This window comes from Anguilla anguilla, chromosome 11 (assembly GCF_013347855.1).
Source record: "Anguilla anguilla isolate fAngAng1 chromosome 11, fAngAng1.pri, whole genome shotgun sequence".
Taxonomy (NCBI): domain Eukaryota; kingdom Metazoa; phylum Chordata; class Actinopteri; order Anguilliformes; family Anguillidae; genus Anguilla; species Anguilla anguilla.
In genome coordinates this window covers 12859564-12882612 of record NC_049211.1, presented here as the reverse complement: position 1 = coordinate 12882612, position 23049 = coordinate 12859564, and the positions used below count along the sequence as shown (strand labels likewise).

At 42.0% G+C, this 23049-nt stretch overlaps 2 protein-coding genes and 1 long non-coding RNA gene across 4 annotated transcripts in view; 1 reads left to right on the top strand and 2 right to left on the bottom strand.

Annotated features, from left to right (window-relative positions):
* Positions 1 to 1908: 1908 nt before the first annotated feature.
* LOC118207237 (kelch domain-containing protein 7A-like) lies at positions 1909 to 7317 on the bottom strand. Its single transcript, XM_035380606.1, has 2 exons — positions 4724 to 7317; positions 1909 to 2036 (listed from the first exon to the last, which is right to left on the bottom strand). The coding sequence occupies exon 1, from the start codon at positions 7051 to 7053 to the stop codon at positions 4729 to 4731; it is 2325 nt and encodes a 774-aa protein (XP_035236497.1). The 5' UTR covers positions 7054 to 7317; the 3' UTR covers positions 1909 to 2036; positions 4724 to 4728.
* Positions 3624 to 8345, top strand: LOC118207240. The gene is made up of 3 exons (XR_004761343.1): positions 3624 to 3751; positions 6273 to 6489; positions 8236 to 8345. It is a non-coding gene; the product is annotated as an uncharacterized LOC118207240 (long non-coding RNA).
* A 410-nt stretch (positions 8346 to 8755) lies between these two features.
* LOC118207238 (immunoglobulin superfamily member 21-like) overlaps positions 8756 to 23049 on the bottom strand; it is a 176686-nt gene continuing 162392 nt past the window's right edge. The window contains exons 7-10 of one of the 2 annotated variants that reach the window (XM_035380607.1): positions 19749 to 19849; positions 17359 to 17551; positions 13167 to 13205; positions 8756 to 10434 (exon numbers count right to left, since the gene is read on the bottom strand). In XM_035380607.1, the coding sequence (XP_035236498.1) occupies positions 10355 to 10434; positions 13167 to 13205; positions 17359 to 17551; positions 19749 to 19849 (413 nt within the window). In that variant the 3' untranslated portion in view covers positions 8756 to 10354. The remainder of the gene's footprint in view (positions 10435 to 13166; positions 13206 to 17358; positions 17552 to 19748; positions 19850 to 23049) is intronic. The other variant, XM_035380608.1, reaches the window with a different exon arrangement.

The following is a 23049-nucleotide window of genomic DNA, read 5'->3' as shown; positions in this document are numbered from 1 at the left end:
TTTGAAATAACACAGCTTTGTCAGTGTCCAGTAGTACTCTAGCTGTCGGTGCAACGTTATGCAACAGTTTCAGAAGAAATTAAAGGAAATGCTGGCGAATTCAATTTAACTTGCCTCCGGTTCTGTCACGTCTGCCAGATACATATTCAGTTGTAGTTGTCGAATATATTTATTTGTTAAACATGCTGTTACACAATACCAGCTACATGTGGAGGGTTGCATGATATGTTACGAATGTCCAAATATCTTTATGAATTAATGTTTGATTTGGATAATTAATATAATGGGGCTTCTAGAGTAATCTTAAACCATTGCAACGTTGCCTTTAGGTTTTCACTCCACACTTCATCTACGGAAACAGTTCACATTTCACCTGCAAGTGCATGATCCGTTAGCTGAAGCCAGTCAAAAGCCCCTTGCTCAAGGGTACAGTAGGGATTCAGACTTGCAGCCCTCTGGTAGTGAAGTTCTTTAACTCTATTGCATACTTCTAATTATGTAATAATAATGTATTATTTTGTTCATTGTAGTGTGCCCATGGGGGGAGATTATTCCATGTGCGTTGGTTTTATAACCGTGTGTGTGTGTCATGAGAACCACACAGTTTGTTGGGTTTATTCCTTACTCTACCTTTGCAACCACATTTACTCAAGACAGAAACATTTGAAGCGTTTTGGGCATTCGCGAAGGGTTTGTGAAGTAGGTTTTTTCTTTTACTTTGATGTCCTCTTTTCCTTCTCTCTTCTCCACAATCAGTCTCATTCTGTCCATTGTGAGCAAGTGTCAGCATGTTTCTCAGGAGGGAAGATAGCAGATGACACCATGATGAGACAAACACACTTCACTCGACCAGTTCTTCAAGAAAATCTGTAGCCATCACAATGTCCCAAGAATGCAGCCTTTATTTCTGTGGCTGAGGGAAGTCTGATAATTTACTATATAGTTGTCAATTGCAACCTCATCTGATTTTTTTTTTTTTTCGAATTTCCATACCAAATGTGTTGAAGAAACATTTTCTAAATTCCTATGGTTAGTTGATGAGATTATTGAGGATTGACAACTTGTTGCTTACTTTTTCCGTTTGACTTTTTAAGCATAGATTTTTTTTTCACCTGCAGCCCAGGAAATATTCATAGAGCACAATGCAATCAATCAATCAGTGTATTGATGTGTCAAACATTTACAAAACAAAAGCAAACTAGAGCAATGAAATAGCTTTGATGAATGAGTTCTCACCTGATTTCTTTCTCTCCCTGTCTCTATGTAGCTTTTTATGAGATACCCCTGACCTTATGACCTGCGCAGCTTTCAAAGGAAAGACCCAGCAATTCAGCAGTTTTTCAGTCATCGGTCATAATTATGGCATTATCGTCTCAGGTTCTCTCTGTGAAAGCTGGACAGTCACACAGCAGGCTGGTTGTTCGGGTTCAATGTGAGTGTGTAATGTTAAAAAAAAAAGTGCATGCTGGCCCAAATGTCTTTGTAGTGCCAGCGATACGCTGCCCTTTTCATAGACTTTCTGACAAAAGCATGGTCATTAAAAGTGCATTTGGAAATGACTGTGTGATTACGATCTGTCTGCCCCATTTACTTCCCCTTTCCAGAACCTCACTGGTTAAATACTGTTGACTAACATTGCCAAGAATCTGTGTGTGTGTGTTTGTGTGTGTGTGTACGCGCACACACAGAAAAGTAAATTAGGGTATTCTGTAGTTCATTATGAAAGTAATTTAGGGTATTATGTTGTCTATTATAAAAGGGAGTTAGGGTGTTATGTAGTTATTATGTAGTTTATTATAAAATTAAATTTAGGGTATTGTGTAGTTTATTGTCACTCATGCTGGTCACGTATGAGTAAGTATTTGTCTGTCTGTCCATCTTGTCCCTCTCCTTGTTTGTCTGCTGTCCCAGCCTTCATCTCTGCCTGCTTCATTCAGATGAGGGTGGCCTGTTATCCAATCCCAATCGAGGCCCCACACAGGGGGAAAATGGCAGGCTTTTTGCCGAAGCTGCTCTGCTGACATATGTCAGTAACCCTGTTAAAAAGAAATGAAAGGTAAAATAATATATAATACTTTTTGGTTCTGTAGCGTGAACTCTGGCTGTGACCCTGCCTCTAAATGTGAGTGAGATGGGTTTAAAAACAGGGTCTAACAATGACTGTGTTATAGTGTTCCCGGTTTCCTAGTAAATGGTAAGATGTGGATGGGGAAAGATGAAAATTAACTCGCTGCCGTAGGAGTGTGCTTATCATTCAATAGAGTAATTATGCTTCACTTATTTTGGCATTACAGGTACTACATTGCATTGTAGTTAGGAACGTTACACAAAGCAGCAAAATCATCTTCTTTCTTCTGGGGAAGCGTATTGGATAAGTATCTGGTGAAGAGATTGTTTATCATTTATCAAAATTTAATGGACTCATCACACCCAAAACCAATAACCTGTTAACTCATCTGTGAGTTGTTTTAATGTTGAGGCTGAGGGTCTCATCTTAAATATGTTTAGTGTAATTGTTTAAGTTTAGCAAAAAAAAAAAAGAACTATACCCTCAATGTAAGTTTTGAATACATGTAATCGCAGGGAAGATAGTCTTCAAGATCTTGAATGAATAGTCTTATTCATTCCTGGTTTACCAGGTGTCAGACTGATACTGCAATGTGTGCCAGTGCGCCGACCTCTTAAGCTTTCTGATGTTTCAGTGATTTCCACTGCCACCTAGAGGCCATTGGTAATATATACACTAGTTATGATTTTCTCGGGTTCTTCAAATAATTTTTACATATTAAGCACATATTTGAAAAATTGCATGGTCAGTGCATGCTGCATGTATCATCTTCTTAGAAATACATTTCAGTGTTTAAATGCTTGATTTTTCATTTTTATGTTGACCCTTTGTTCTTTTTTCTTTCTTTTTTAAGCAAGTTGAGATGGAGCACACATTTAAGAAAATGAGAGTTTATGTGCCATGTTCCAATTGAAAAGCAAATAGCATACAAATTGTTTTAATTTATTTGTCCTTGAACATTTTTGGCTATTGTGATCGGGTATCGAGAAGGAAACAGTGAGAAAAAGCTCAAATCTATACATCTAGAGAGGTGTAAAGCTAGGTGTTTAGTCATAAACGGACTAGGTTAGCTTCAGTATAGCTCAGGTTTGATCTGGATATATCCTGGCTATGTCCTAGTCGCTAGAAAACGTTTACTTTTCAACCAAATGTGTCCAGGTTTTCACCTGAATGTCTAGATGGTATATTCCCATCTAGACATTCAAGTTTCTCCCAATCAATCTGCTCTCTCTCTCTCGCTCTCTCTCTCTCTCTCTCTGTCTCTCCTCTCTCTCTGTCTCTCTCTGTCTCTCTCTCTCTCTCTCTCTCTCTCTCCCTCTCTCTCTCTCAGTGCCACTAGGTGGCACTCTGTTATCAGTACCACCATTCTTAGTTCATGAGTTCATTTATTCTCTGTTGCTTAAACCCCCTCATGGTCCAAGGACTACGGAATTGAGATGCATCCAGCTGTTTCCGAAGCACGTAGGCTGTGCGCACAGTTTAATTATCGGTACTCTCACAGCAAATAATTGTATTCCTGCAATTGTGCTGCTCCCAAGTGGTGTGTGAGTTTAAGGGCTGCTCTTTATCTCTGCTTTGTCATGGTTTCCGTGGAGACAAGAGGGGAAGACAGAAGTTGAGGTGGATGCAGTGGGCGGGCGCATTTTGAGCAGCAAGAAGAGACTATGGCCTCTATACTGAATGGTATGTTTTCAGTGATATGCAATCATATGTGGTCAAACTTGCCAGACAAATTATTTCATGTAAATGATATGAGGTACTTATACTTTTAGTAATTATTGCCGATTATTAACACTTTTCCCCAGATTGTTGGAGGTACTTGAAGTGTTTTTCTTGCTTTTAAGACCACAAACCCTTGAGTGCCATCATACCTAACATTGTAAAGGTGGCAGGTTGTCAGAAACTTCTGTAAGTGTCCAAAATATCATTCACTGCACACCAAAGGGTAATTTTCTGTCATGTGAAACCAAAAACAAATTAATAAATGCTAATAGGGTAATTAATCATCAGTATGCATCCAACTTTCAGGCTAAACATAGCTTTGATACAAAATTAATATGAAAATGTTTACTTCGAAAGAAATTAATGCTTTTTAATATTTATTTATTTATTTATACATGATTTTCTAAATATATGTATATATATATTTTTTTGCCTTCACTGGGAGGAGAGAGATATAAATCTAAACAAGGTAACAAAGGAAAATATCTAATGACCAGAGTGGTGTGGAGAACAACTACTATATTTAAATCACAATAGGTTTCATTTCTGTCATGGAATTCTGAAATGTTATAAACCACACGTCGCGGTTATTCAAACTCTTTCCTTTCACACTAATCAAAGAGTATAATTACTGTAGACAATTATGCCTTTCATAATAATCAGGTTTTTTTCTTCCATTGTAGCAATAGAAAGGAAATTGAAAGTTTCTTTTGAGTGAATTGAAAGCAATGCACAGCTGCAGTATACAGTATGGCGTTAAGTGATGTACTAACAAAACACCCACGATTGTTTTATCATCACTGTATGACAGTAAAAGGACAGGTATCTCTATTTAAGCTTACAGACTTCATGAATTAAACCTTTAGATTACTGTTGCTGGGAAACGTGTCTTCTGTGTTTCAAAAACCTTGTTCTAGCAAGAAGTGAACTGACCTTGCTCACACACTGGTCTGAAGAGTTTTCTTATCAGGAAACACCAGGGTAAAAGGGAATAAGACACCATTGGCCACAGAGAGAACTTTCAGGTCTTTCTTATCGAATTTGGGAGAGACCTCATCCGCCAACAGCCTCATAGTGAACTCGCGGCTCACGCAGTAGATGACGTCGTCCAACGTGGCGCACTGGAAGGCGGGGCAGTGGGGCAGCCGCTTGGAGCAGCACTCGTACCACAGGCGAGCCACAGCGTGGTAGCGGTAAACGCTGATGCCCTGGTAGGGGCAGACGTCAAATCGGTACAGAGAGTTTCTCGCCGCCACCACCTCCGTGGTCCCTTCTTTGCTGTCGATGGTCAGGCTCCGCGTCCAGGCATCTGTTTGGGGGTTGTATCGCAGCAGTGTGTACTTCAGGGTACCCCCCAACACAAAGAGCTCCCCGTTGCAGGCGGTGGCTCGGTGGGCCACCAAGAAGGTGTCCCTGGGCAGGGGCGCGACAAAGGTCCAGCAGTCCGCCCGCGGGTTGTACCGCTCCACGGTCCGAAGGCCCTCCCCTCCGATTGCATAGATGTGGCCCTGCAGGGCCACCAGTTTGCAGAGGGGTCTGGCTTCATTCATGGGGCGAACCTCCGTCCAGATGTTTGTTGCTGGATTGAAGCAGAACACTTTCCTTGATGGCTCAGCATAGTAGCTAGCACCTTCATACCCCACAGCAATGAAGAGATAGTTGTCCAGTGTGCACATGGCACAGCCCCTGGACACTACTTCTTTAGGGAGGGGACACATGTGGTGCCAAGTGTCTTTGTAGTCATCATAATAGTATAACCCACTGGATATCCTGGAGTCACATGATCCTGCCCCTGCCATTGTTCTGTTCATCATCCTGTATTGAGGGTCAATGTCAGCCACCATTAAGTACTGCCTTCCCTTCATTCTCCGATTCTGGATCTTCTCCCGGTCATCCGCTTTCAGCCTCCCATATAGCCCTGGTTCTTGTAGTACCTGTAAGTAGTTGTCAGACATGACCCTCAGTGCTGACTCTTCAAGGCCTGCATGTCTGTGCTTTCTGGCTAGGGTAAGGGCATGCAAGCAGTTGCCTAAGTCCAGTCGACCCATTAGGCTCTCCAGCTCTGGACTTCCAACGCCCTCTAGTGGTGTTTGTGAAACATTGGCCCTTGCTGCAGACTCGCGGAGGATTGGACGTCTGTTAGTCAGACTTAAGGGCCTGGAGCACAAATCCACAGATGAATGGGCTGCAGAGCAGACTGTGTTTGAATTTCCTATTCCAACATCCTGCATGTTCAGGGGTGAAATGTGGAATCCTGGGACAACCGGTAGCTTAGCACTTCTGCCACCAGTGCAGCGGTCTCCTCCGATTGGTAGAATTCCAGACAAACCAATCGGCTGCAAGTCTTTCGATGTGCAGTCTTCATACTGCCTTGCTATTGGCCTCAGTACATCTGAGCAAGATTGGTAGTCTGATGACTGAGAGGTAGACTCAGCATAAAAATCATAGATTTTCCCACGTACCTCCACATGTTTGTGCCCAGGTCTCTCCAGTAAAAGGTCAGCATCCTCCACTCTGATCTCCACCTTGGACCGGAAGCTGGAGAAGGCGCCGGGGTGCCCCAGGTCTTGTCTGAGTTCTCGTCGGACGCCCGCACTCTGCTCCAGTTTCCTCAGCGTACATGGGGAGCGCCGTCCTGTTGGGCTTGTTTGGCCTTGTTCAGTGGAAAGTGCTGGGGATAACGTGCTGCTGAAACCACGGTGAGTAACTATCTCCTTTGACGCATCGCAGTTTGAATGTGGTGCAATTGCAAGCGCTTCAGCGTGGTTGTCTGCCGATGTAGTTTCAGGGCAGTATTCATGCTCCTCCAAAGTATCTTCACCAAAATTCTCAGGGCGGGATTTGACGTGTTCCAAAGCCTCCTTTTCAGAAGTACTCGGAGGGTGTTTATGGTGTTCACCAATCTCCATTTTGGGATTCTCGGCAGGGTATTCACGGTGTTCCGGACAGTCATTTTCAGGATCCTTCGGAGTGTTTTCAGCCCACTCTGTCCTTCCCCTCTCAGCGCTCGCTGGTACCTGTTCCTTTTTCTGTCGCAGCTCAGCTTTGCATTTCATGCAAGTGCCTGCCGGTATCTGAGAGTCTGTCGGCTGTCGGACGTTCCCATTAGATTGACCCAGCGCACATCGGCGCCGGGCTGGGCTCCTGGAGCCGTATAATTTATAAGCCCAGGAAATGAGCAGCACGACAACCAGAGAAAGAACCAACTTCCCCATAAGCTGCATGTCAAACCCGGCGCCCAGGAGATCTTCTGCTGTAGCCATTTCTTCTTTAAGGCCAGGAGCTCCAGAGGGATTGCGCAGCGACGGTGAATCTCAGTGATTTGCCGCGTTCTACATTCCACCTGTCGCAACTCGTCTCAGTTGCCAAGTTTTTGCAGAGATCCCGGTCGTCCGAATGCATGGACGTGCATTGATGTGCGTGTGTGGGTATGCGTGTGTGTCCTTTTCTCCTTCCTTGGGATAACTCTCACCCAGGCACCTGTAGGACTCCCACTATCACTTAATAATTTGCATCCCTAGTGCTGAGAGGCGGAGCTTTGCTCACATTCCACCCGTGTCAAAGTGCTCGGAACAAAGTGGTTCCCGTGGTTCTTCTCTGCTGTTTTTTAATAGCTTACAGATTCACCTACACATTACATGTCCCCTATTGTACTTCAGTTTAAACATAGGTTTGGGACTGCTGCTATTTTTTACCCTGCACTACGCAGAATGTAAAACTGAAGACATTATTATGGTTCATTAGTGGGATATACGCTACACGCTATACTTTATTCCCTCTTTTCACCAGCTTGCAGGTAGTGCTGACAGAACTATGATTCAGTGCAGTGCTATACAAGTAATTGTGGGGCATGCAGGCTGTTGTTTGCTGACAGGGCAGAGACGGCTCACACTTGCTATTATGAAAGCTCTTGACCAGGATATAGGCATTTGCATGTGATGTTTGCATAGGCAACTTCAGCCACAGCCACACCAGGTATCTTATCGGTAGATAAGTGGACTTTACACTCATGCCAATGGTTCAATTCTGTCTGCTTATTTAAACTTATGTACCACATATTTGGATGAACAGTAGGATGACTATTTGTTGTCTAGAAATGGGTCATCAGTAACAAAATGTTTAATTCAGCTTTGAATAAAAACTTTACTATTAAATGCTAGGTTACAAATGATTTGGCAGAGAATGGCTTTTGTTACTTATTCAAATAAATGGCTGTCCAAACGTATGTTGATGGATTCAGCAGCAATGATCATATATCATGAGCAGATATATATGCTATGCTATAATATCATATCATATTCTTGCAACTGAACTTTTCATTTGATAATGAGTGGTACAGATTATCTTTTTTTCAACCAGAATATGGTTGTTACCATTCAAGATATTTTGAATGGTGTCCTTTAGAAAAATAGGTCACAGATTTGAATAGTGTGTTTCTGATGCAGACTGTACCAGACCAAGTGATACCAAAGGGAACTTCATAGAGTTGGATACGAAAGGTGCATTTGTTTCCTCCTGTACTGAAGATGTTCAGAAAATTGAAGACTGCGGCATTTCCTGGGTAAGGAGACCGTACCTTTTACTGTCTCTTCACATTTATATGAAATATTATATCATTTGACTCAAAATATTCCATCACTTTTTAACCCACCCCCACCCCCTCCCAAGCAAAAAATGTTGTTATGAATGCCAACAGCAACCAGACTATTAAATAAAACAAAATAAGTTTTTTCTTAAATCTGTTCTTAAAAACTGAGAGCAACCTACATAACTTGACATGTCAGTGTCCACTAAGAAAGTCAATATTTAAAATAACACATTAAAATCTAACAAAAAAGCAACAGGACTGTGTGCTTCATGTACAGCATGTTATTGTGTAGATGAAAGCAATAACTACACATCACATATAAAATGAAACAGCATACAAACAATACTGACTTGTGCAAGCATGGCACTTGACGTAAATGGAGTTCAACATTTTTATTGATATTACCGCGAATGTTGTTTATTTTAAGAAATGCTTAAGTCAATTTTCAAATCAGTTATATCACAATTCAGCAAAAAGTCTTTGTCTTTGCTCTGTTTTTTTAAAAATTAAAACTATCATGACGTTCCATAGATGTGATGTAACAGCTAATATTCTTTCTTTGAATTCCACGTTTCCTGGGAGACCAAATTTAAATGCAACAGGAATATAACATCAACACCCTTCACAGCCAGTTGGTTTGAGAGAGATCCCTATCAGGACCCTAGATGTCAGATAGTGATTTAATCAGCTGAAGTGGTGGATCGGGTCTAATGGTTACCATATTACCTTTGTATATATTGCATTTTATAGGGTTGAGATGCTTCCCCTATTGATAGACTGTAGCATACAGAACGATGGTCACTTTCTATCTGACATGTGAAGGGTTGGGTTGACGTGAGAAAAAAGGAAGTTCAATCCCAGTTAAATCCCGACCAGATGGAAAGAGCAGTTAGCATTGCATCAGAGCCAATAAACAAGTAGCTGTGATGCTTTTTGTCCATCATACAGATATGAGGTATTAAACACGTGAATTATAAAGACAAAAAACTAGTTTTGTGTGTTTATTTTTTGACCTATGTTGATTTTCATTTAAACATCACATGAAATAAAGTTGGTAGCTTTTATCATCATGAGGCAAAAGTCAGCTTGCTTCCCCTTTTGCTGCCCTGAACCTTTGTTCTTTTTTTCAATTATTTACAGAAATGTACACAAAATACATTTAAAAAGGGAGATTTCTGCTCATCTACCTGGAAAATAACACTATCACAGTTTTGAGTATAATCTTCTTGGTAATCCCAATCATGAATCACTTTAAAAAAAAAAATAAAAATATAAACAAGACAACAGTATGTAACCATGACAGTGTTGTGACACGTATGCCTTCAGTCTACTAAAGTCTGCATAGTATACAGTAGGGACAGCAACGTAACTGCATGGGAGTGGTCGACATTGTGGGCCAGCCCACAGCACTGAAGGGAATACCTTAAACGAAGAAATAAAGGGAAAAATAACAAAAAACAAAGCAAAAAAAAAAAGAAGAAACAGTACAAGACAAATGTCACCGCGATTAACGATAAAACAAAGCCGAGCTCAAGCTGTTTCTCTTTTCTTTTTCTAACAGAACTGATGTTTACTGCGAGATGAGGAGAGACAGGTGAGGGACGGCCTGAAGGATGGCAGGCTGGAACGAGGCCTTCCCTTTCTTGCTCTTCTTGATTTCTGTCCTTTTTTCCTTTCTTTCTTTTCCATTCAAAAAATAAAATAAAAATAATAATCTGAGGAGGGCTCTCTGGGGGCTTGTGTTGCGGAACGAGGCCTTCCTTATCTTGCTCTTCATGATTTCTGTCTGTTTTTCCACTCTTTCTTTTCCATTTAAAAATAATAATAATAATAATAATCTGAGGAGGGCTCTCTGGGGGCTTGTGTTGCATCCTGGCAGACAGATGGACAGATTGACGGATGGGCAGACGAAGGAAGGGCTGAGCGGGGCGGAGTCCAGAGAAAGGGCTGAAAAGCTCTCCGTCGGCGTGGAGAGCTCACGTCACCGCCAGAGTCACTGTTAAGATGGCCGCCACCGCCACTGTCAGTCCCGCGATGCCGCTGGAGGAGGCTGCGTCTGCATGGACAAGGGGCACAGGCACGGCGTTAGCAAGCGCTCCGACCCTCTTCCAACGGAGCTTTACAGGGACCAATCAGAGACAGGGAAACCGTCGCCAACCACTAGTCTCTCCAGAAAGCAATAACACCAGCCTCCATAGAGGGAAAGTCCTATATAAAGCCCTCAGACTGAGCTACGCTGGGACTATAAATCTAAATCCAACGTCAGGGGCCAGCAGCAGAATTTATGGAGATATCATGGCCATTCTCTCGGTATTCTCGTGTATTTATAAAAGGACACCTTGAGAGCAAATCATCTTCAGGACGGAATGGATAATAATGTAATTATGTTATCGTGACGTTATGTTAATGTTATCATGACTTGTGTCTAGTATCAGAGTTCCCGAATTTTTATTTTTTTATTTTTATTTTTTTAACATGCACAGTAAATTGCTTATTTTAATGAGAGCAGCTGATAGGTGTGGTGTAAGAACCATCAGCCACACTCATTATCATAAATAGCAAGGCAAAGCAGCGGTCGCTAAATGGCCTCACAGAAGAAATGCTTAAGTAGAAGAAGCAAATGGTCTGGATCGCTCTTTAATAAAAAATCTATAATAATACTGGTGCAGAGTATCTGAGCACATGGTCATGTTCTACACACATACATACAAATTGCAGTAATCCCATAAACCAGAGGGGTGTGGGAATGAATCCTTAGCTGGACCCTGGACCTATTAAATGACATAACATCCAGAGTGACTTTCATCACAAACACGTGTAAAGACCTTGCATAAAGTATGGAATTTATCCTATGAAAATCAGGCAGTTTAAGTACGTGAAAGAATAAATAAATAAAAAAACACAAACAAGTTGCCATGGGACAGGGGAAGCAGTCGAGTGAATGAATAATGTCAGGTCTTATGTGCGATCAGGGCTGCAGACTGGTTCATTCTGGTAAAAACAATCCCAGGTTGCACCACAGAATGCTGTTTAGAATCCAGAGGGTGCCAACTAGAGCCAGCCAGCCAGCCTGCAGCGTGGCGCGTGATTGGCCGTGGGGCCGTCCTGGCATGGCGGATTGGCTTGTGTGTGTCAGCACACCATCACGTGTCAGCGCCCTCTTCTGGCCACTCTAGGTGCAGGCTGCCTGCGCCAGCTGCTTATGAAACGCATCCCTGCCAATGCAAAGTCTAAAGGGCTCAGCCGTTGCCCTGTGGAGTGGAAGGAGGCTGCAGACACCACTAAAGAGGAGGGCGCTTGCTTTTCTGCGCTCTCCCACATTGATGGAGGAGATCAGTGTTGCCGAGCGCCTTAAAATTCATCTGGATATTCCAAATTGGGCTCGGGCTGTGGGGGACCAAGTGAAAGCTGGTTTTATGGGCATAACGTTTGTGATGTAATCATCAGTGTTGGTCCCACGCTCACTCTCCTAGTGCAGAATAGCACAGGGCTGTTCGCTCCACTCAGGATAGAGTTTGGCGGACGCTGCAGCGAGAGCAGCTCCTCCTGTCAGCGATTAGATCCGCATGCAAAGTAACTCTGGCCGGCTACACCGACCTCATCCTGTCTATGACAGCACACCTGCTAACCAGGATCAACCCTGGAAATTTGCACAGTCAAATTTACCTGCAGGGAGGGGAAGAACTCGTGCATAATTCCCCTTCATCAGGGGTGCATGGCTGCAGGTCTGAAGGGCCGACGATTGGTTAAAGAGTCCACACAACACCATGCAGATACTGCGGCCCGTCAAGAGCCATGCATCCCTGCCCTGCAAGCTCATACATCATATCCATTTGAGTCACCCGCAGAATCGAGTGATGAATATTGAATGCGTATATACCATAAATAAAGCATGATATATGCTGTCATTGGATTGCGGATGTGTGAGTCTCTAAAGAGGAGAGAATTTACCCGAAGACTTTTTGCACTTGGCCTCCACAGGCTAGTGCAACAGATAGGCAACCATCGGACAGGCTCTTTTAATCACGATATATTAGCACTGAAACAGAGACTAGAGACTAAATAAAGGTTCCTCATCCCCAAGGAGGCACTTAACACAGACACCCGCCCCCCCAAGCAGGGGTTTAATGTTCCACTACCATCTGCTTTTGGAGTCAAACGTCACTAACTGCGTCAACAGGCTACAAACTGTGACAAGGACACCGCTGCCGTTGCATACAAGGACAGTTTTTTGGGTTTAAAGCCCCCCCCCCCCCCCCCAAATTCTCGAGACGCACATAAAATATATGGAAGCTGACAAGACAGGAACCTGAAGAATCAGATCTGTAGCCTGAACTATAGAACTACATGAATGGAGCTTTGATGTATATATATATATATATATATATATATATATAAGTACTGATTGCTGCAGTCTCTGCTCTTGATTCAGGAGTGCTCTACTCTGAAAAGTATGATGTCAGCAGTCACGTCTCGTCACAAAGCAGTCTACATGTTGGGCTTTTCTGCAGCTCAACAGTTGGTCTTGAGGGACCCCAATGAACCACAGGGGCGTTGGGGGTGGGGTGGGGGTGCAAGGAACTCGATGAGACACTGTCATCCTGGCCAACATTGTGAGTCACCCTGTGGTGCTGATGGCCACAGTTGGCATTGCAAGGTCTGGATTCGTGAGATGGTACTTCTAACAGTATTTAAACAGTTGCATTTTTTTGAAATTTGCCATCTGATGCATGTTTAATATGCTCAGCCCAGTTTGAGGGTAATCATAAGTGTGAAATGTCTACTCACTGCTTTGATTCGGTGCTCCTTTCCTCATACTTGGATTTTCTGTGGAAAAAAACAAAAAAACAAAAAGAAAAAAGGATGAGCTGTTAGAGGAGTCAGTTGGAAGTTGAGAAAACTTCAGTGAGTTTAACCAACAATGTTTGTATTCAGAGGGCTTTGCTTCTCTGCAGCAATACAGCAAATGTGAGATATCTGTGTTTGAATGTAAGAATTTGTTTTTACATTTTTCATAATGTTAGGAGCTGTCTAATGTCACCATGTAGACAAAGAAAAAAAACATAAAAACTTTTGGACATAAGACTACAGCCTTATGTATTCTGCTGTCCACCAAAGAATTAGATGTGTCACTATAAATGAACTCACTCATTTACATGCATTATTTATTTGAACAAAAAAAAAAAAAAAAAATTCTCATCCATCTACCAAGAAAAATCTCATTAAGAATTTTTTTTTTTTTTTTCACTTTTTGGGCATAAGACTATAGTCTTATGTACTTTACTGTCATCCAGTGAAATAGATATTTCGGTATAATTTAAGTAAAACAAATTTTCATTTATTAATGTCGTTGTCAGGGCTGAATAAAGATGACCCCTTCATTCATCTGCACAGAACACATATTTACAATTTTTGCATTTTTTTTAAGTTTTTGGATATAAGAGTATAGGCTTATGTACTTTGCCATTTCCAATGGAAAAAAAAATCAAAATATCACAAAACTCATTTTAATCAATTTATTTCATTAAGGCTGTGAAATAAAATTGATTGCTCATTCATCTGCATGGAAAAATCTGACTTTTTCTTTTTGCATTTTTTCACTCATGGGCATAAGGCTATTGTCTTATGTATTTTGCTGTTCTCCAGTGAAATAAATTCCTCATGAATGAACTCAAACACTTTTCCATTCATTAATTTCCCTGTCAGGTTTGAATACAGCCAATTTCTTATTCATCTGCCAAAAAAATCTCACTTTTAGAGTTGTGCATTTTTTCAGTTTTTGGATATAAGAGTATAGGCTTATGTATTTTTCCATTTTCAAGTGAAAAATATTTTTTGTAGTAAATTCCACAAAGCTCGTTTTCATTGATTTATTTCATTGTGGCTGTGAAAAAAAAAAAAAAAAATTCTCATTCACCTAAATAGAAAAATCTGACATTTCAAATGTTTGGATTCCTTTACTCTTTGGACATAAGACTATAGCCTTATGCATTCTGCTGGCCACCACTGAATTATATTCAAATCGTATAAATCAAGTCAAAAACATTTTCATTAATTTTATTTACAGGGTTGAAAAAAATAATAATTCTAATTAATCTGCCCAGAAACATCTCACACAGAAGTTTTACATTTTTTAAAAACTTTTTGGATAAAAGACTATAGGCATACATATTTTGCCATTGCCCAGTGAAAAACTTTTTTTTCTTTCTAGTAAATACCAGAAAACTCATTTTCATTGATTTATCTCATTGTGGCTGTGAAGAAAATTAGATTTTTCATTCACCTGCATAGAAAATTTGACATCTAAAATTAAAGACTAACACTTGCAACTACCCTAATCCTACTTCAGCTCTAACACTTTCAGATGTATAGGTAAGCAGCTGCATCCCTAGTCTGGTGAGAATGACAGAACATAGTGCTGAAGTAATTTGTAAACTGGATAAAAGTACTTTATTTCACATATTGGTAGTGCAGCTTTTTCCCGATTTCTAAGTTCCTCTAAAAAGGTATGCAGCATACTTGCTTCTTCCTAAAATGTCTTCATGATGCAGTCAATTACTTTATTTGTGTTAAACTCTGATTTCTGATTGTACAATGAAAGCAAATATTGTTTGCCTTGTGAGGATGAATGTGTTCATGAGTTCATAATTATAGTCTATAATTTGTAATGGTAGTTTTCCACGTAAACACAATATATTTCCTTCCTGAAAACTGTTCCTAATAAAGAAAATCGTTTGAAGTGTTTTGGAAAAGAGTAACATAAGACTAAGCATTGCATGAAAAAAAGCAAAACGTACACATAATTTGGAAAAATCACCTTTCTCTTTGTACATGAAATTGCTTTGGCTCGTTGGGTTCATAGCAATTGAGAAAGACTGTAAGATTGATGAGAAACAATCTTAATGTAACCAATGCAATGAAATATACACAATGACATATGTTTAAATTCAGTTAGCAAATGTATTTCACTTAAAAAACATTGACACATAAGGTGGAAAATTCTGTGTGGAGTGTGGAGCAAATTTGTTTTCCATCAGAAGCAGCATCTTGTGAGGCTGATCAAGTCTATGCCAAACGAGGCAGGAGTTATGATTGCTTAAACAATGCAAATTCAAATGATGATTTTATAGTGCCATCAAGAGACCAGTTCCAAAAATCACTAACTGTCTATTAGGATCTAGCCTCAGTATGCCAAGTTACGAATCACCCAGGTGGCTCGACCAAAATTGAGAAAAGAGGAAAATGGGAAATCATTACAAAATGGCTGCAAATTCAGGATGACAGCAAAACATAAATGTGCCACTGAGGCATTTGATCAGTACATATTAAATAATAATAATAATAATAATAATAATAATGATGATGATGGTGATTATTATTATTATTATTATTATTATTATTATTATTATTATTATTATTATTATTATTATTATTATTTAATATGGAGTTCATTGGCATCACCATGTATTTTGAAAGGGGCCAAGACCTTAGACCTCAAAATTCATCATGTGTCCAGTAGCACCACCAGTTGTCCAATCTGAACTATATATTAGCTGAGACAAACAGGCCTACCAAGTTTGGTATACCTCCAGTGTAACAATTATAAACTTTCAGAGGTCAAGGTGAGGGGAAAAAGTAAGAACAAAAACCCAAACAAAAACAATATGGTTCCAGAACCTGCAGTCATTGCCCTCCCACTCCCCCCCCCCCCCCCCCCACCTCCCCACCGCCCACCCCCCCCTTCCCAGTAAAACAAAGAGACACCGCTTGGAAAAAACAAAACAGTAGCTCTTAGACATTTTAATACACTTGTTAAAACACATTTCCACCTTCCGTGCTGGTAAGAATCCTAACAGTATCTTGAAGCATCTTGCTAGTTTTCTAAGAGAAAAAAAAACGACAAAAAAAAGTAATAGGAAGAGAAAGGTTACCGTACAGTATCCAATCAATTATATGAGGCCTGTTGTGCTTTACTGCAATAGAAGAAAGTGGTTTATCAGCCAGCACTGAAGGAGAGCGACAGCAGACAATGCGCAGGAGATGAGAGTAGCATAACAAGTGTTTAAAACACTTCAGTGATTTCAATAACTCCTCGTAAAAGATGTAGGATTAGTGTGGGCGAAATGAACCTCAACGATTCCACTAAACCTTGGGAGTTCAATATAAGGTGGCAAAAAAATCTTTGCTGTCCCTTTGTGATTGCAATTAAAAAACCATTGGGATTTCTCTCCCGTCTGGCCACAATGTGAAACCATGCAGTGTGTTTATTTGGTTGCTACACGTAAAGCACTTGCAAGTACACTTACATACAAGTAAATTTAATACTCCAATATATTGCTGCTTTTTATTCATTTGATTCTTATTTGACTGCAGTAAAAAGTTGAAACCATTTGCCATTAACCCCCATAATAAAAAAGCCTTGCATCAATCAATTTCATTTAGCTTCAAAACCTTTTCTTGTGTAAATGAACACAATAAACATACAGCAGTCTGTAGGAGAATGAAACATTTTCTTACAGAGATTAAATTGATATGTTTGGCATCGAAAGAGGGATGCATTCAAGGAAAAGCACATGCCTACTGCTGTGTTTTGCTGCCAGCGGTCTGTGTTTTATTTGTTTTAATGCACTCCCATAAAATAAAAAATTGTTCTGGCCACTCTAAAGATAAATATAATACGTAAGTACCTACTTCCTCCTTCAGAGCAGCCCTTTTTGCTGTGTGATGAATTTTTAGGTTGTAATTTAATGCAACCCTATCTCTTATTAATCACACAGTTAGTAAGAATTAATTATTCATCACATAGATTCTATTTAATTAATTCCTGCTCCATTCTGGAAGAAAGTGCTGCTCGCAGGAGGGAGGGTCCTGTGCACATCAGTCACAACGCAAACCCGCGTAATTACAGCTGAACTCAGCTTCCTGTCCACTCCTGCGCCTCGGGGCGCCAGGCAACCCGCGGGACGACGCAGACACTCACCGAAGACGATGAGCCGCGTGTGGGTGTCCGTGGAGCCCAGGGGATTCTGGGCTGTGCAGCGGTACATGGACCCGTTGAGCTCGGCGGGCACGCGATCCAGAACCAGCTCGCTCCCGTCCTTCTCCGCGCTCCCGTCCAGGAGGCGACCCCCGACCCGGGTCCAGGTGAACAGAGGTTCAGGAAAAACTTCGTTCTAGAGGAAGGGGGGGGGGGCAGGGAAACACCATCAGTGTGTGGTGAGGCAGTGGAGGTATTGGTGGGGTGGGGCCCAGTCATGGTGGGAGGTACTGGGGGAAAGTTCAGGATTATTACTCAGCTCCCATCTGTTAAACCGCTGCCTGTGTATCACTTAACTGGAAGCAGAAAATGACTTTCATTATGCACAGGACAGACACTCTTTTCCTTTCACCCATAAACCTGAAACTCCCTTAATGCCCTTTATATTTCCTGCATGTGGTACATTTTAACTTTTTCATAGATCAAAACTTATTTTGCTTTAAAAAAAAAAAAAAAAAATCTATAGAATTATTTATTCCTATAGATTTCTATAGAACTCTATAAGAATAAACTGCAGTGACAGAAATCCAGTCCACTCCTACCATATAAAATACAGGATCGAGTAATAGTTCACACTTAAAAGGATTCCTTCTGTATCTGTTGTTAGGAATGTATAGCTGGTTTATTCTAATTAGGAATATGTAAAATAAACAAACAAACCGTTTTCTCAAAAATAACAGCACATCAAGCACACAGTTGTCAATGCAAGAAAAACACATAAGATGTGCAAGTGCAACATACAGTAACATCTCTGAGGTTAACTTGTTTTTAGCACAGTTTCTTGTAACGATCCTTAGCAGCACACGTTGTTATGATCAAATATTATTCACAGGCAACACTAAAAATAAGAAATAAGAAATAATGAGTCCATCATATCTGGGGCAAAGAATGTCGCTATATATAAGTTTATGCTTAGTGCGGATCCAGGAATCCAGTTCAATTAAATTTATTTATTTATTTATTTTTTTCATAGACAATTTTACAGACACTGTCACAAAGATGCTTTAGAGACACAGGGAATTAGACTCAGTACCCCCCAACCCCCCCGACCCCCACAAATTCAACAAGTGAGGTAAAAAGAACTCCCCAGTAGGAAGAAGAAACTTAATCTATAATATCTGTTTCTCAGGTGTTGGAAAGTTCAAAGATTCTGGACAGTGTAGGTCCCTCAATACCTGTGTGAACTGTCAGCCACCATGTTTCTGAATTTGCACTATAATGTGACAGGTGACAATCAAGCCATATACATCTAGCAATACTGTATATATTCCAGTGAAAATGATCTAAAGAGATACGTTAAAAAAGCATATTAAAAAAGCGGGGCTTTCAAGCTGAAGAAAGACGAAGAGAAAAGGACATTACTATACTGTCTTTGTCAATGAAAATAAAACAATGCACAAGCTAGTGTACATGCCTCTACAGTACACACATCTGAAAACATGGGGTCCTGATCCAGTAAGGGCTACCAGAGACTCATTTCATTTTATTTTGTTTAATGGTGTGTTTTTTTTTTTCTGGTAAACTGCTTTTTGGCGATGAATGCAGCCATGCTAATAGGATTCACATTACAGTGAAGGCTGTTTGTCCCTGTGAGAGACCTGAAAGAGCACCAGGGGAGTGTTATGGGTACTCTGACTGATCTGCCACTCCTCTCCCCAGGCATAAAGATTTCATTTCTTTAACGACCAAAACAAAGAAAGAAAGACTGTCAATCCCCTCTGTGCTTCATCTTACACGGATTGAAGGGGAGGGACCCCATAATTTTTGTTCTGTACCGTCAATGTTCTGCTAGGATTAGACTTATTCTTTCTCCCCCTGACTGGTTTCACCTGGAGCCACTGCCAAGCCATACAGTCAATGGGGTCACAAAGGCCAAGGCTTTCTTTCTGGAGCTGACGCTAACACAAAAAAGAAATTAAAACCCCCTGCTTGAATTCTAGCCGCAGACAGAGCGTGTGACTCCCAGCCAGTTGACAGCAAACGGCTGAGGGCAAACAAAGTGATACTTGTGCAGTCAATAGCAAGACGCACTCCGCAGGTAAAGGAGATTCACTCATCCCGATACAGCGTTCAGCCGCTCGAGGCAGGTAAGAGGAGACCAAACACTCAGGGACGCTTTCAGTGGGCTTCTCCAGGAATCAAACACACTCGTACCGTGAGACTGTCGAAAGTATCCCCTGGGGTTTTTCCACTGTGTTTCGGCGCTGAGCGAATGGTCACTTTTCGGTCAGCGCACGTGGGTGACGAGACTGACCGCACATACCCTGCATCTCCTTGTGTCCCAAACTGAACCCAGTCCCCCCTGTTTTCAGAACAATCCCACATGCACTTACCCCGACTGATCCTACCTGGAAGCCTTGGACGGCGATGCGGACTGTGTCCCCTACCTTCGCCCTGGTGGGGGTCATTGAGAGCCTAGGGCCCCTGGGAGCCGCTGTTGGGGGGGGGGTGGGGGGTGGGGTGTGGGGGGTGGGACAGAGGAGAGGATAAAACCAAATTAAACTTGGCCTGGCAGTATGACAGGGAGTTGCTGTTATGACCTGTTAGAATCCTGTGCGAGCCACAACTCATGTGCAGCCAAGCCATATACTGAAGATTAACCTGAATGCTTCCATAAAATATCCTGTTTCATTGCAATCCTGTGTGAGCAGCAACCATACCAGCGGCCATGCCACACTATCCCTTTCTCAGGCTGAATCTATGCAGGGAGATGGGAGATCTCCTGGGAAAGCAAAGTTGCTGCTGGGAGAAGTGCTGCTAGGCCAGTAGGGGGCACTCTTCCCTCTGGACCAACAAGAAAATCCACTCGCTCAGCACAATGATGAGGGTGCTGTGCTGTAGAAGGTATCCTTCAGATGTGCCATTAAACCAAGGCCCTGACTCACTGCAGTCATTAAATATACAGTGCCATTTTTCAAAAGAGAAGGGGTGTTAACCCCAATGTTACGGTCAAATTCTATGAAAACTGGCTGTCTATATCTGGCCACTTAATCACCTCCTAAACTGACTGGCTACACAACACAACACATCCCAGGCCAGGCCATCACTGCAAAAGAGAACTGAGTTCTCAGATGGCCTACGTGGTTAGATTTTAATTAAAAATGAAGTGCAGGAAAGTCATATACTTACAGTAACCAAAATATCAGTACATATCCTGCTTCATTCATGGACAATATGTAAAATATACTCTGTTATTTGGCCTGAATTCCAAAGTATTGCCCTTGACAATTCAATTGTGATACCTGGCATTGTTTCTATTTCCACACTAGCTCCCTGGTAGGGTAGAAGCCACAAAGAATTGCACCGAGCTACACCATCGTGCATTAGAGAAACTGTTTGGTGATAGAGGCTGCAGCGAGAAGATTATAGCTGGTGTTGTAAAAAAAAAAAAATGCTGCAATAACCACCTGTGTCAGGCATGAAATAGCGTCCGCCAAGCGCCAACCACTGCAAAATGACAGAGGGCACGGGAGCGAGATCTATTTCGCTGCTGAACACATTTGCCATCAGTTAAGGTTTGGATTTCAGGATCCAGAATTGTCCTTTAATCCAGTGACAGGAGTCAGTGTATTCCCCCAGAGAAACAAGGAACTACATTAGACAGATACTCATTACGGGAAGAAACAGCCAAGCGCGGCGAAGCCGTGATAAGGAACGATCTGAGAATTAATTCCCCCGCCTGGCGCGTGCGCCTCTTCCCAGATGGGTTTAATTTGGTCCCTGGGTCAAACGCTGCGAGCAGGGAAATGATGGTATCCTATTTCTCAGGGAGAGGGTATCTGTGCCACTGAGTGTTAAATGTAAAACATTTTTTTTAGTTGTTTCCCTTGGGAAAAAAGCGGAGCGATAGCGATGAAGACTGCACGCTCTGAATGCTGCCGCTCCTCGGGCGGGGTCCTCCAGGCGCGTCCGTGCCGGGGATGGCTCTTTGGAGGATCGTCCCGTTTCCGCCGGGGCTGAGACCGTGTCCTCCTCGACGGAGCTGTTCTTCACGGCCGTCAGAGCGCGAACGCGGAGCGTGCGAGCAGCGTGCAGCCGGCATGCCATCCCAGAGGACGGATGAGAATAGAACCGGCTCGGATCGCACAGGGCTTCCTCTGTGAATAGCTTCTCCGTGCTGAGAAAAGCGCGCGCTAAGCGCACACTGCGGTGTTGTGTAATTACATTAAATCAGCCGAGGTACCCAAGAGTTGGCACAATGCATTACGGGCAGAACAGATAACTCCTTTTCTAAGTTTGCACGAGCTACAATTACAAATCACGAGAATCCTTTTTGCTACACAATACGCTTGATAAGGGCTGGAGCTCAAACCTGCTTTCTGAAAAACCCATGTTTAACATGTCTCTCAAATGGCCAATGGTCAACCCCATCGGAAAGCACTTAAATGAAGTGGTGAGTTCCTAGACGTAGCGATTTCGCTTGTTTGCCTGCTATCTCATTGGCTGATTGTTACATTTTTTACATTGGTTACTATTTGCCGACTTGTCTCACACAACATCCATGCAAAAAATTCCTGTTGTGCCCAGCTACTGCTCTAGATGACTATTGTAAAAGGCAGTTCAGACATTGAAACTTATTTCAGCGGTGTGTTGGGGGGGGGGGGGGGGGGCAGAGGGGAGGAGGGGAAAGGAGGGGAGGATTAAGGTAGGGGGGATGTCTGATGCTGCAGCAAATTTAAAACCTTCAGACATGAATCAATAAATGCAGTCCTCCCCAGACGAGGTGTAAAACTGAAGTAGGACCGATAGCAGTGTGGGTGGAGGGGGTGTCTGGCTGGTCTGATTCTGATGGTGGGTGTGGGGGTGAGAGGGGGGTGTGTGAGACCATCTTCATCGAGGTACAAACATCACCTGTCAGGATCATGGTGGATGGGCTAAGCTGCTTTTATTCTCTGATACTTTCCAACCACGTCTGTGTAACACTCCCATTCCCTACAGGTACGGGTAGAAGACAGATGGATGGATGGGCGGACAGGAGGAGGAGGGAGCAGATACTGGCAAGTCGACGAGAAGTTTGAGGCGTCTTAATATGCTCCTATTTCTCTTTTTCATCAAACTACTATTGTTAGGGAGTCTGGCTAGTTGACAGAAAATTCACTGATCCCAGCACATTAAATTAAACAGAATGCTTTTTACTATACTGTACGTGATGAATCAAGTCAGAATGGATATGGTGTATGTGTGTATGTGTGTGTGTGTGTGTGTGTGTGTGTGTGCGTGTGTGTGCGTGTGCGTGTGCGTGTGTGTGTGTGTGTGTGTGCATGCCTGTACCTGACTGCACATATGTCTGTGCATTTGTGAACGTGTGTTTGTTGCATGGGTTCTGGCAGAACTGAGGTTTAATTATAAAGCTATTTAAAATTCATGAATCCCTAACACAGAGTTTGCTTTCTAAAAGGAGTGGCTGGGTATTAGGCAATGTGGCATAGCATTAGCCTCTGCACGTTTCACCAACTGTATGCCATTTGTATAACAAGCCAAGCGGCGCTCATGAATATTCATCACCTGTAACTACAAAACTACAACACTGGCCCGTTGTCAAACTGTTCCTGTGGCTCATGCTGCAATAATAAATCGATTAAAGATTAAGCACTTTACGCATTACTTCTTTCAATATCCCGACTCTCCATATAA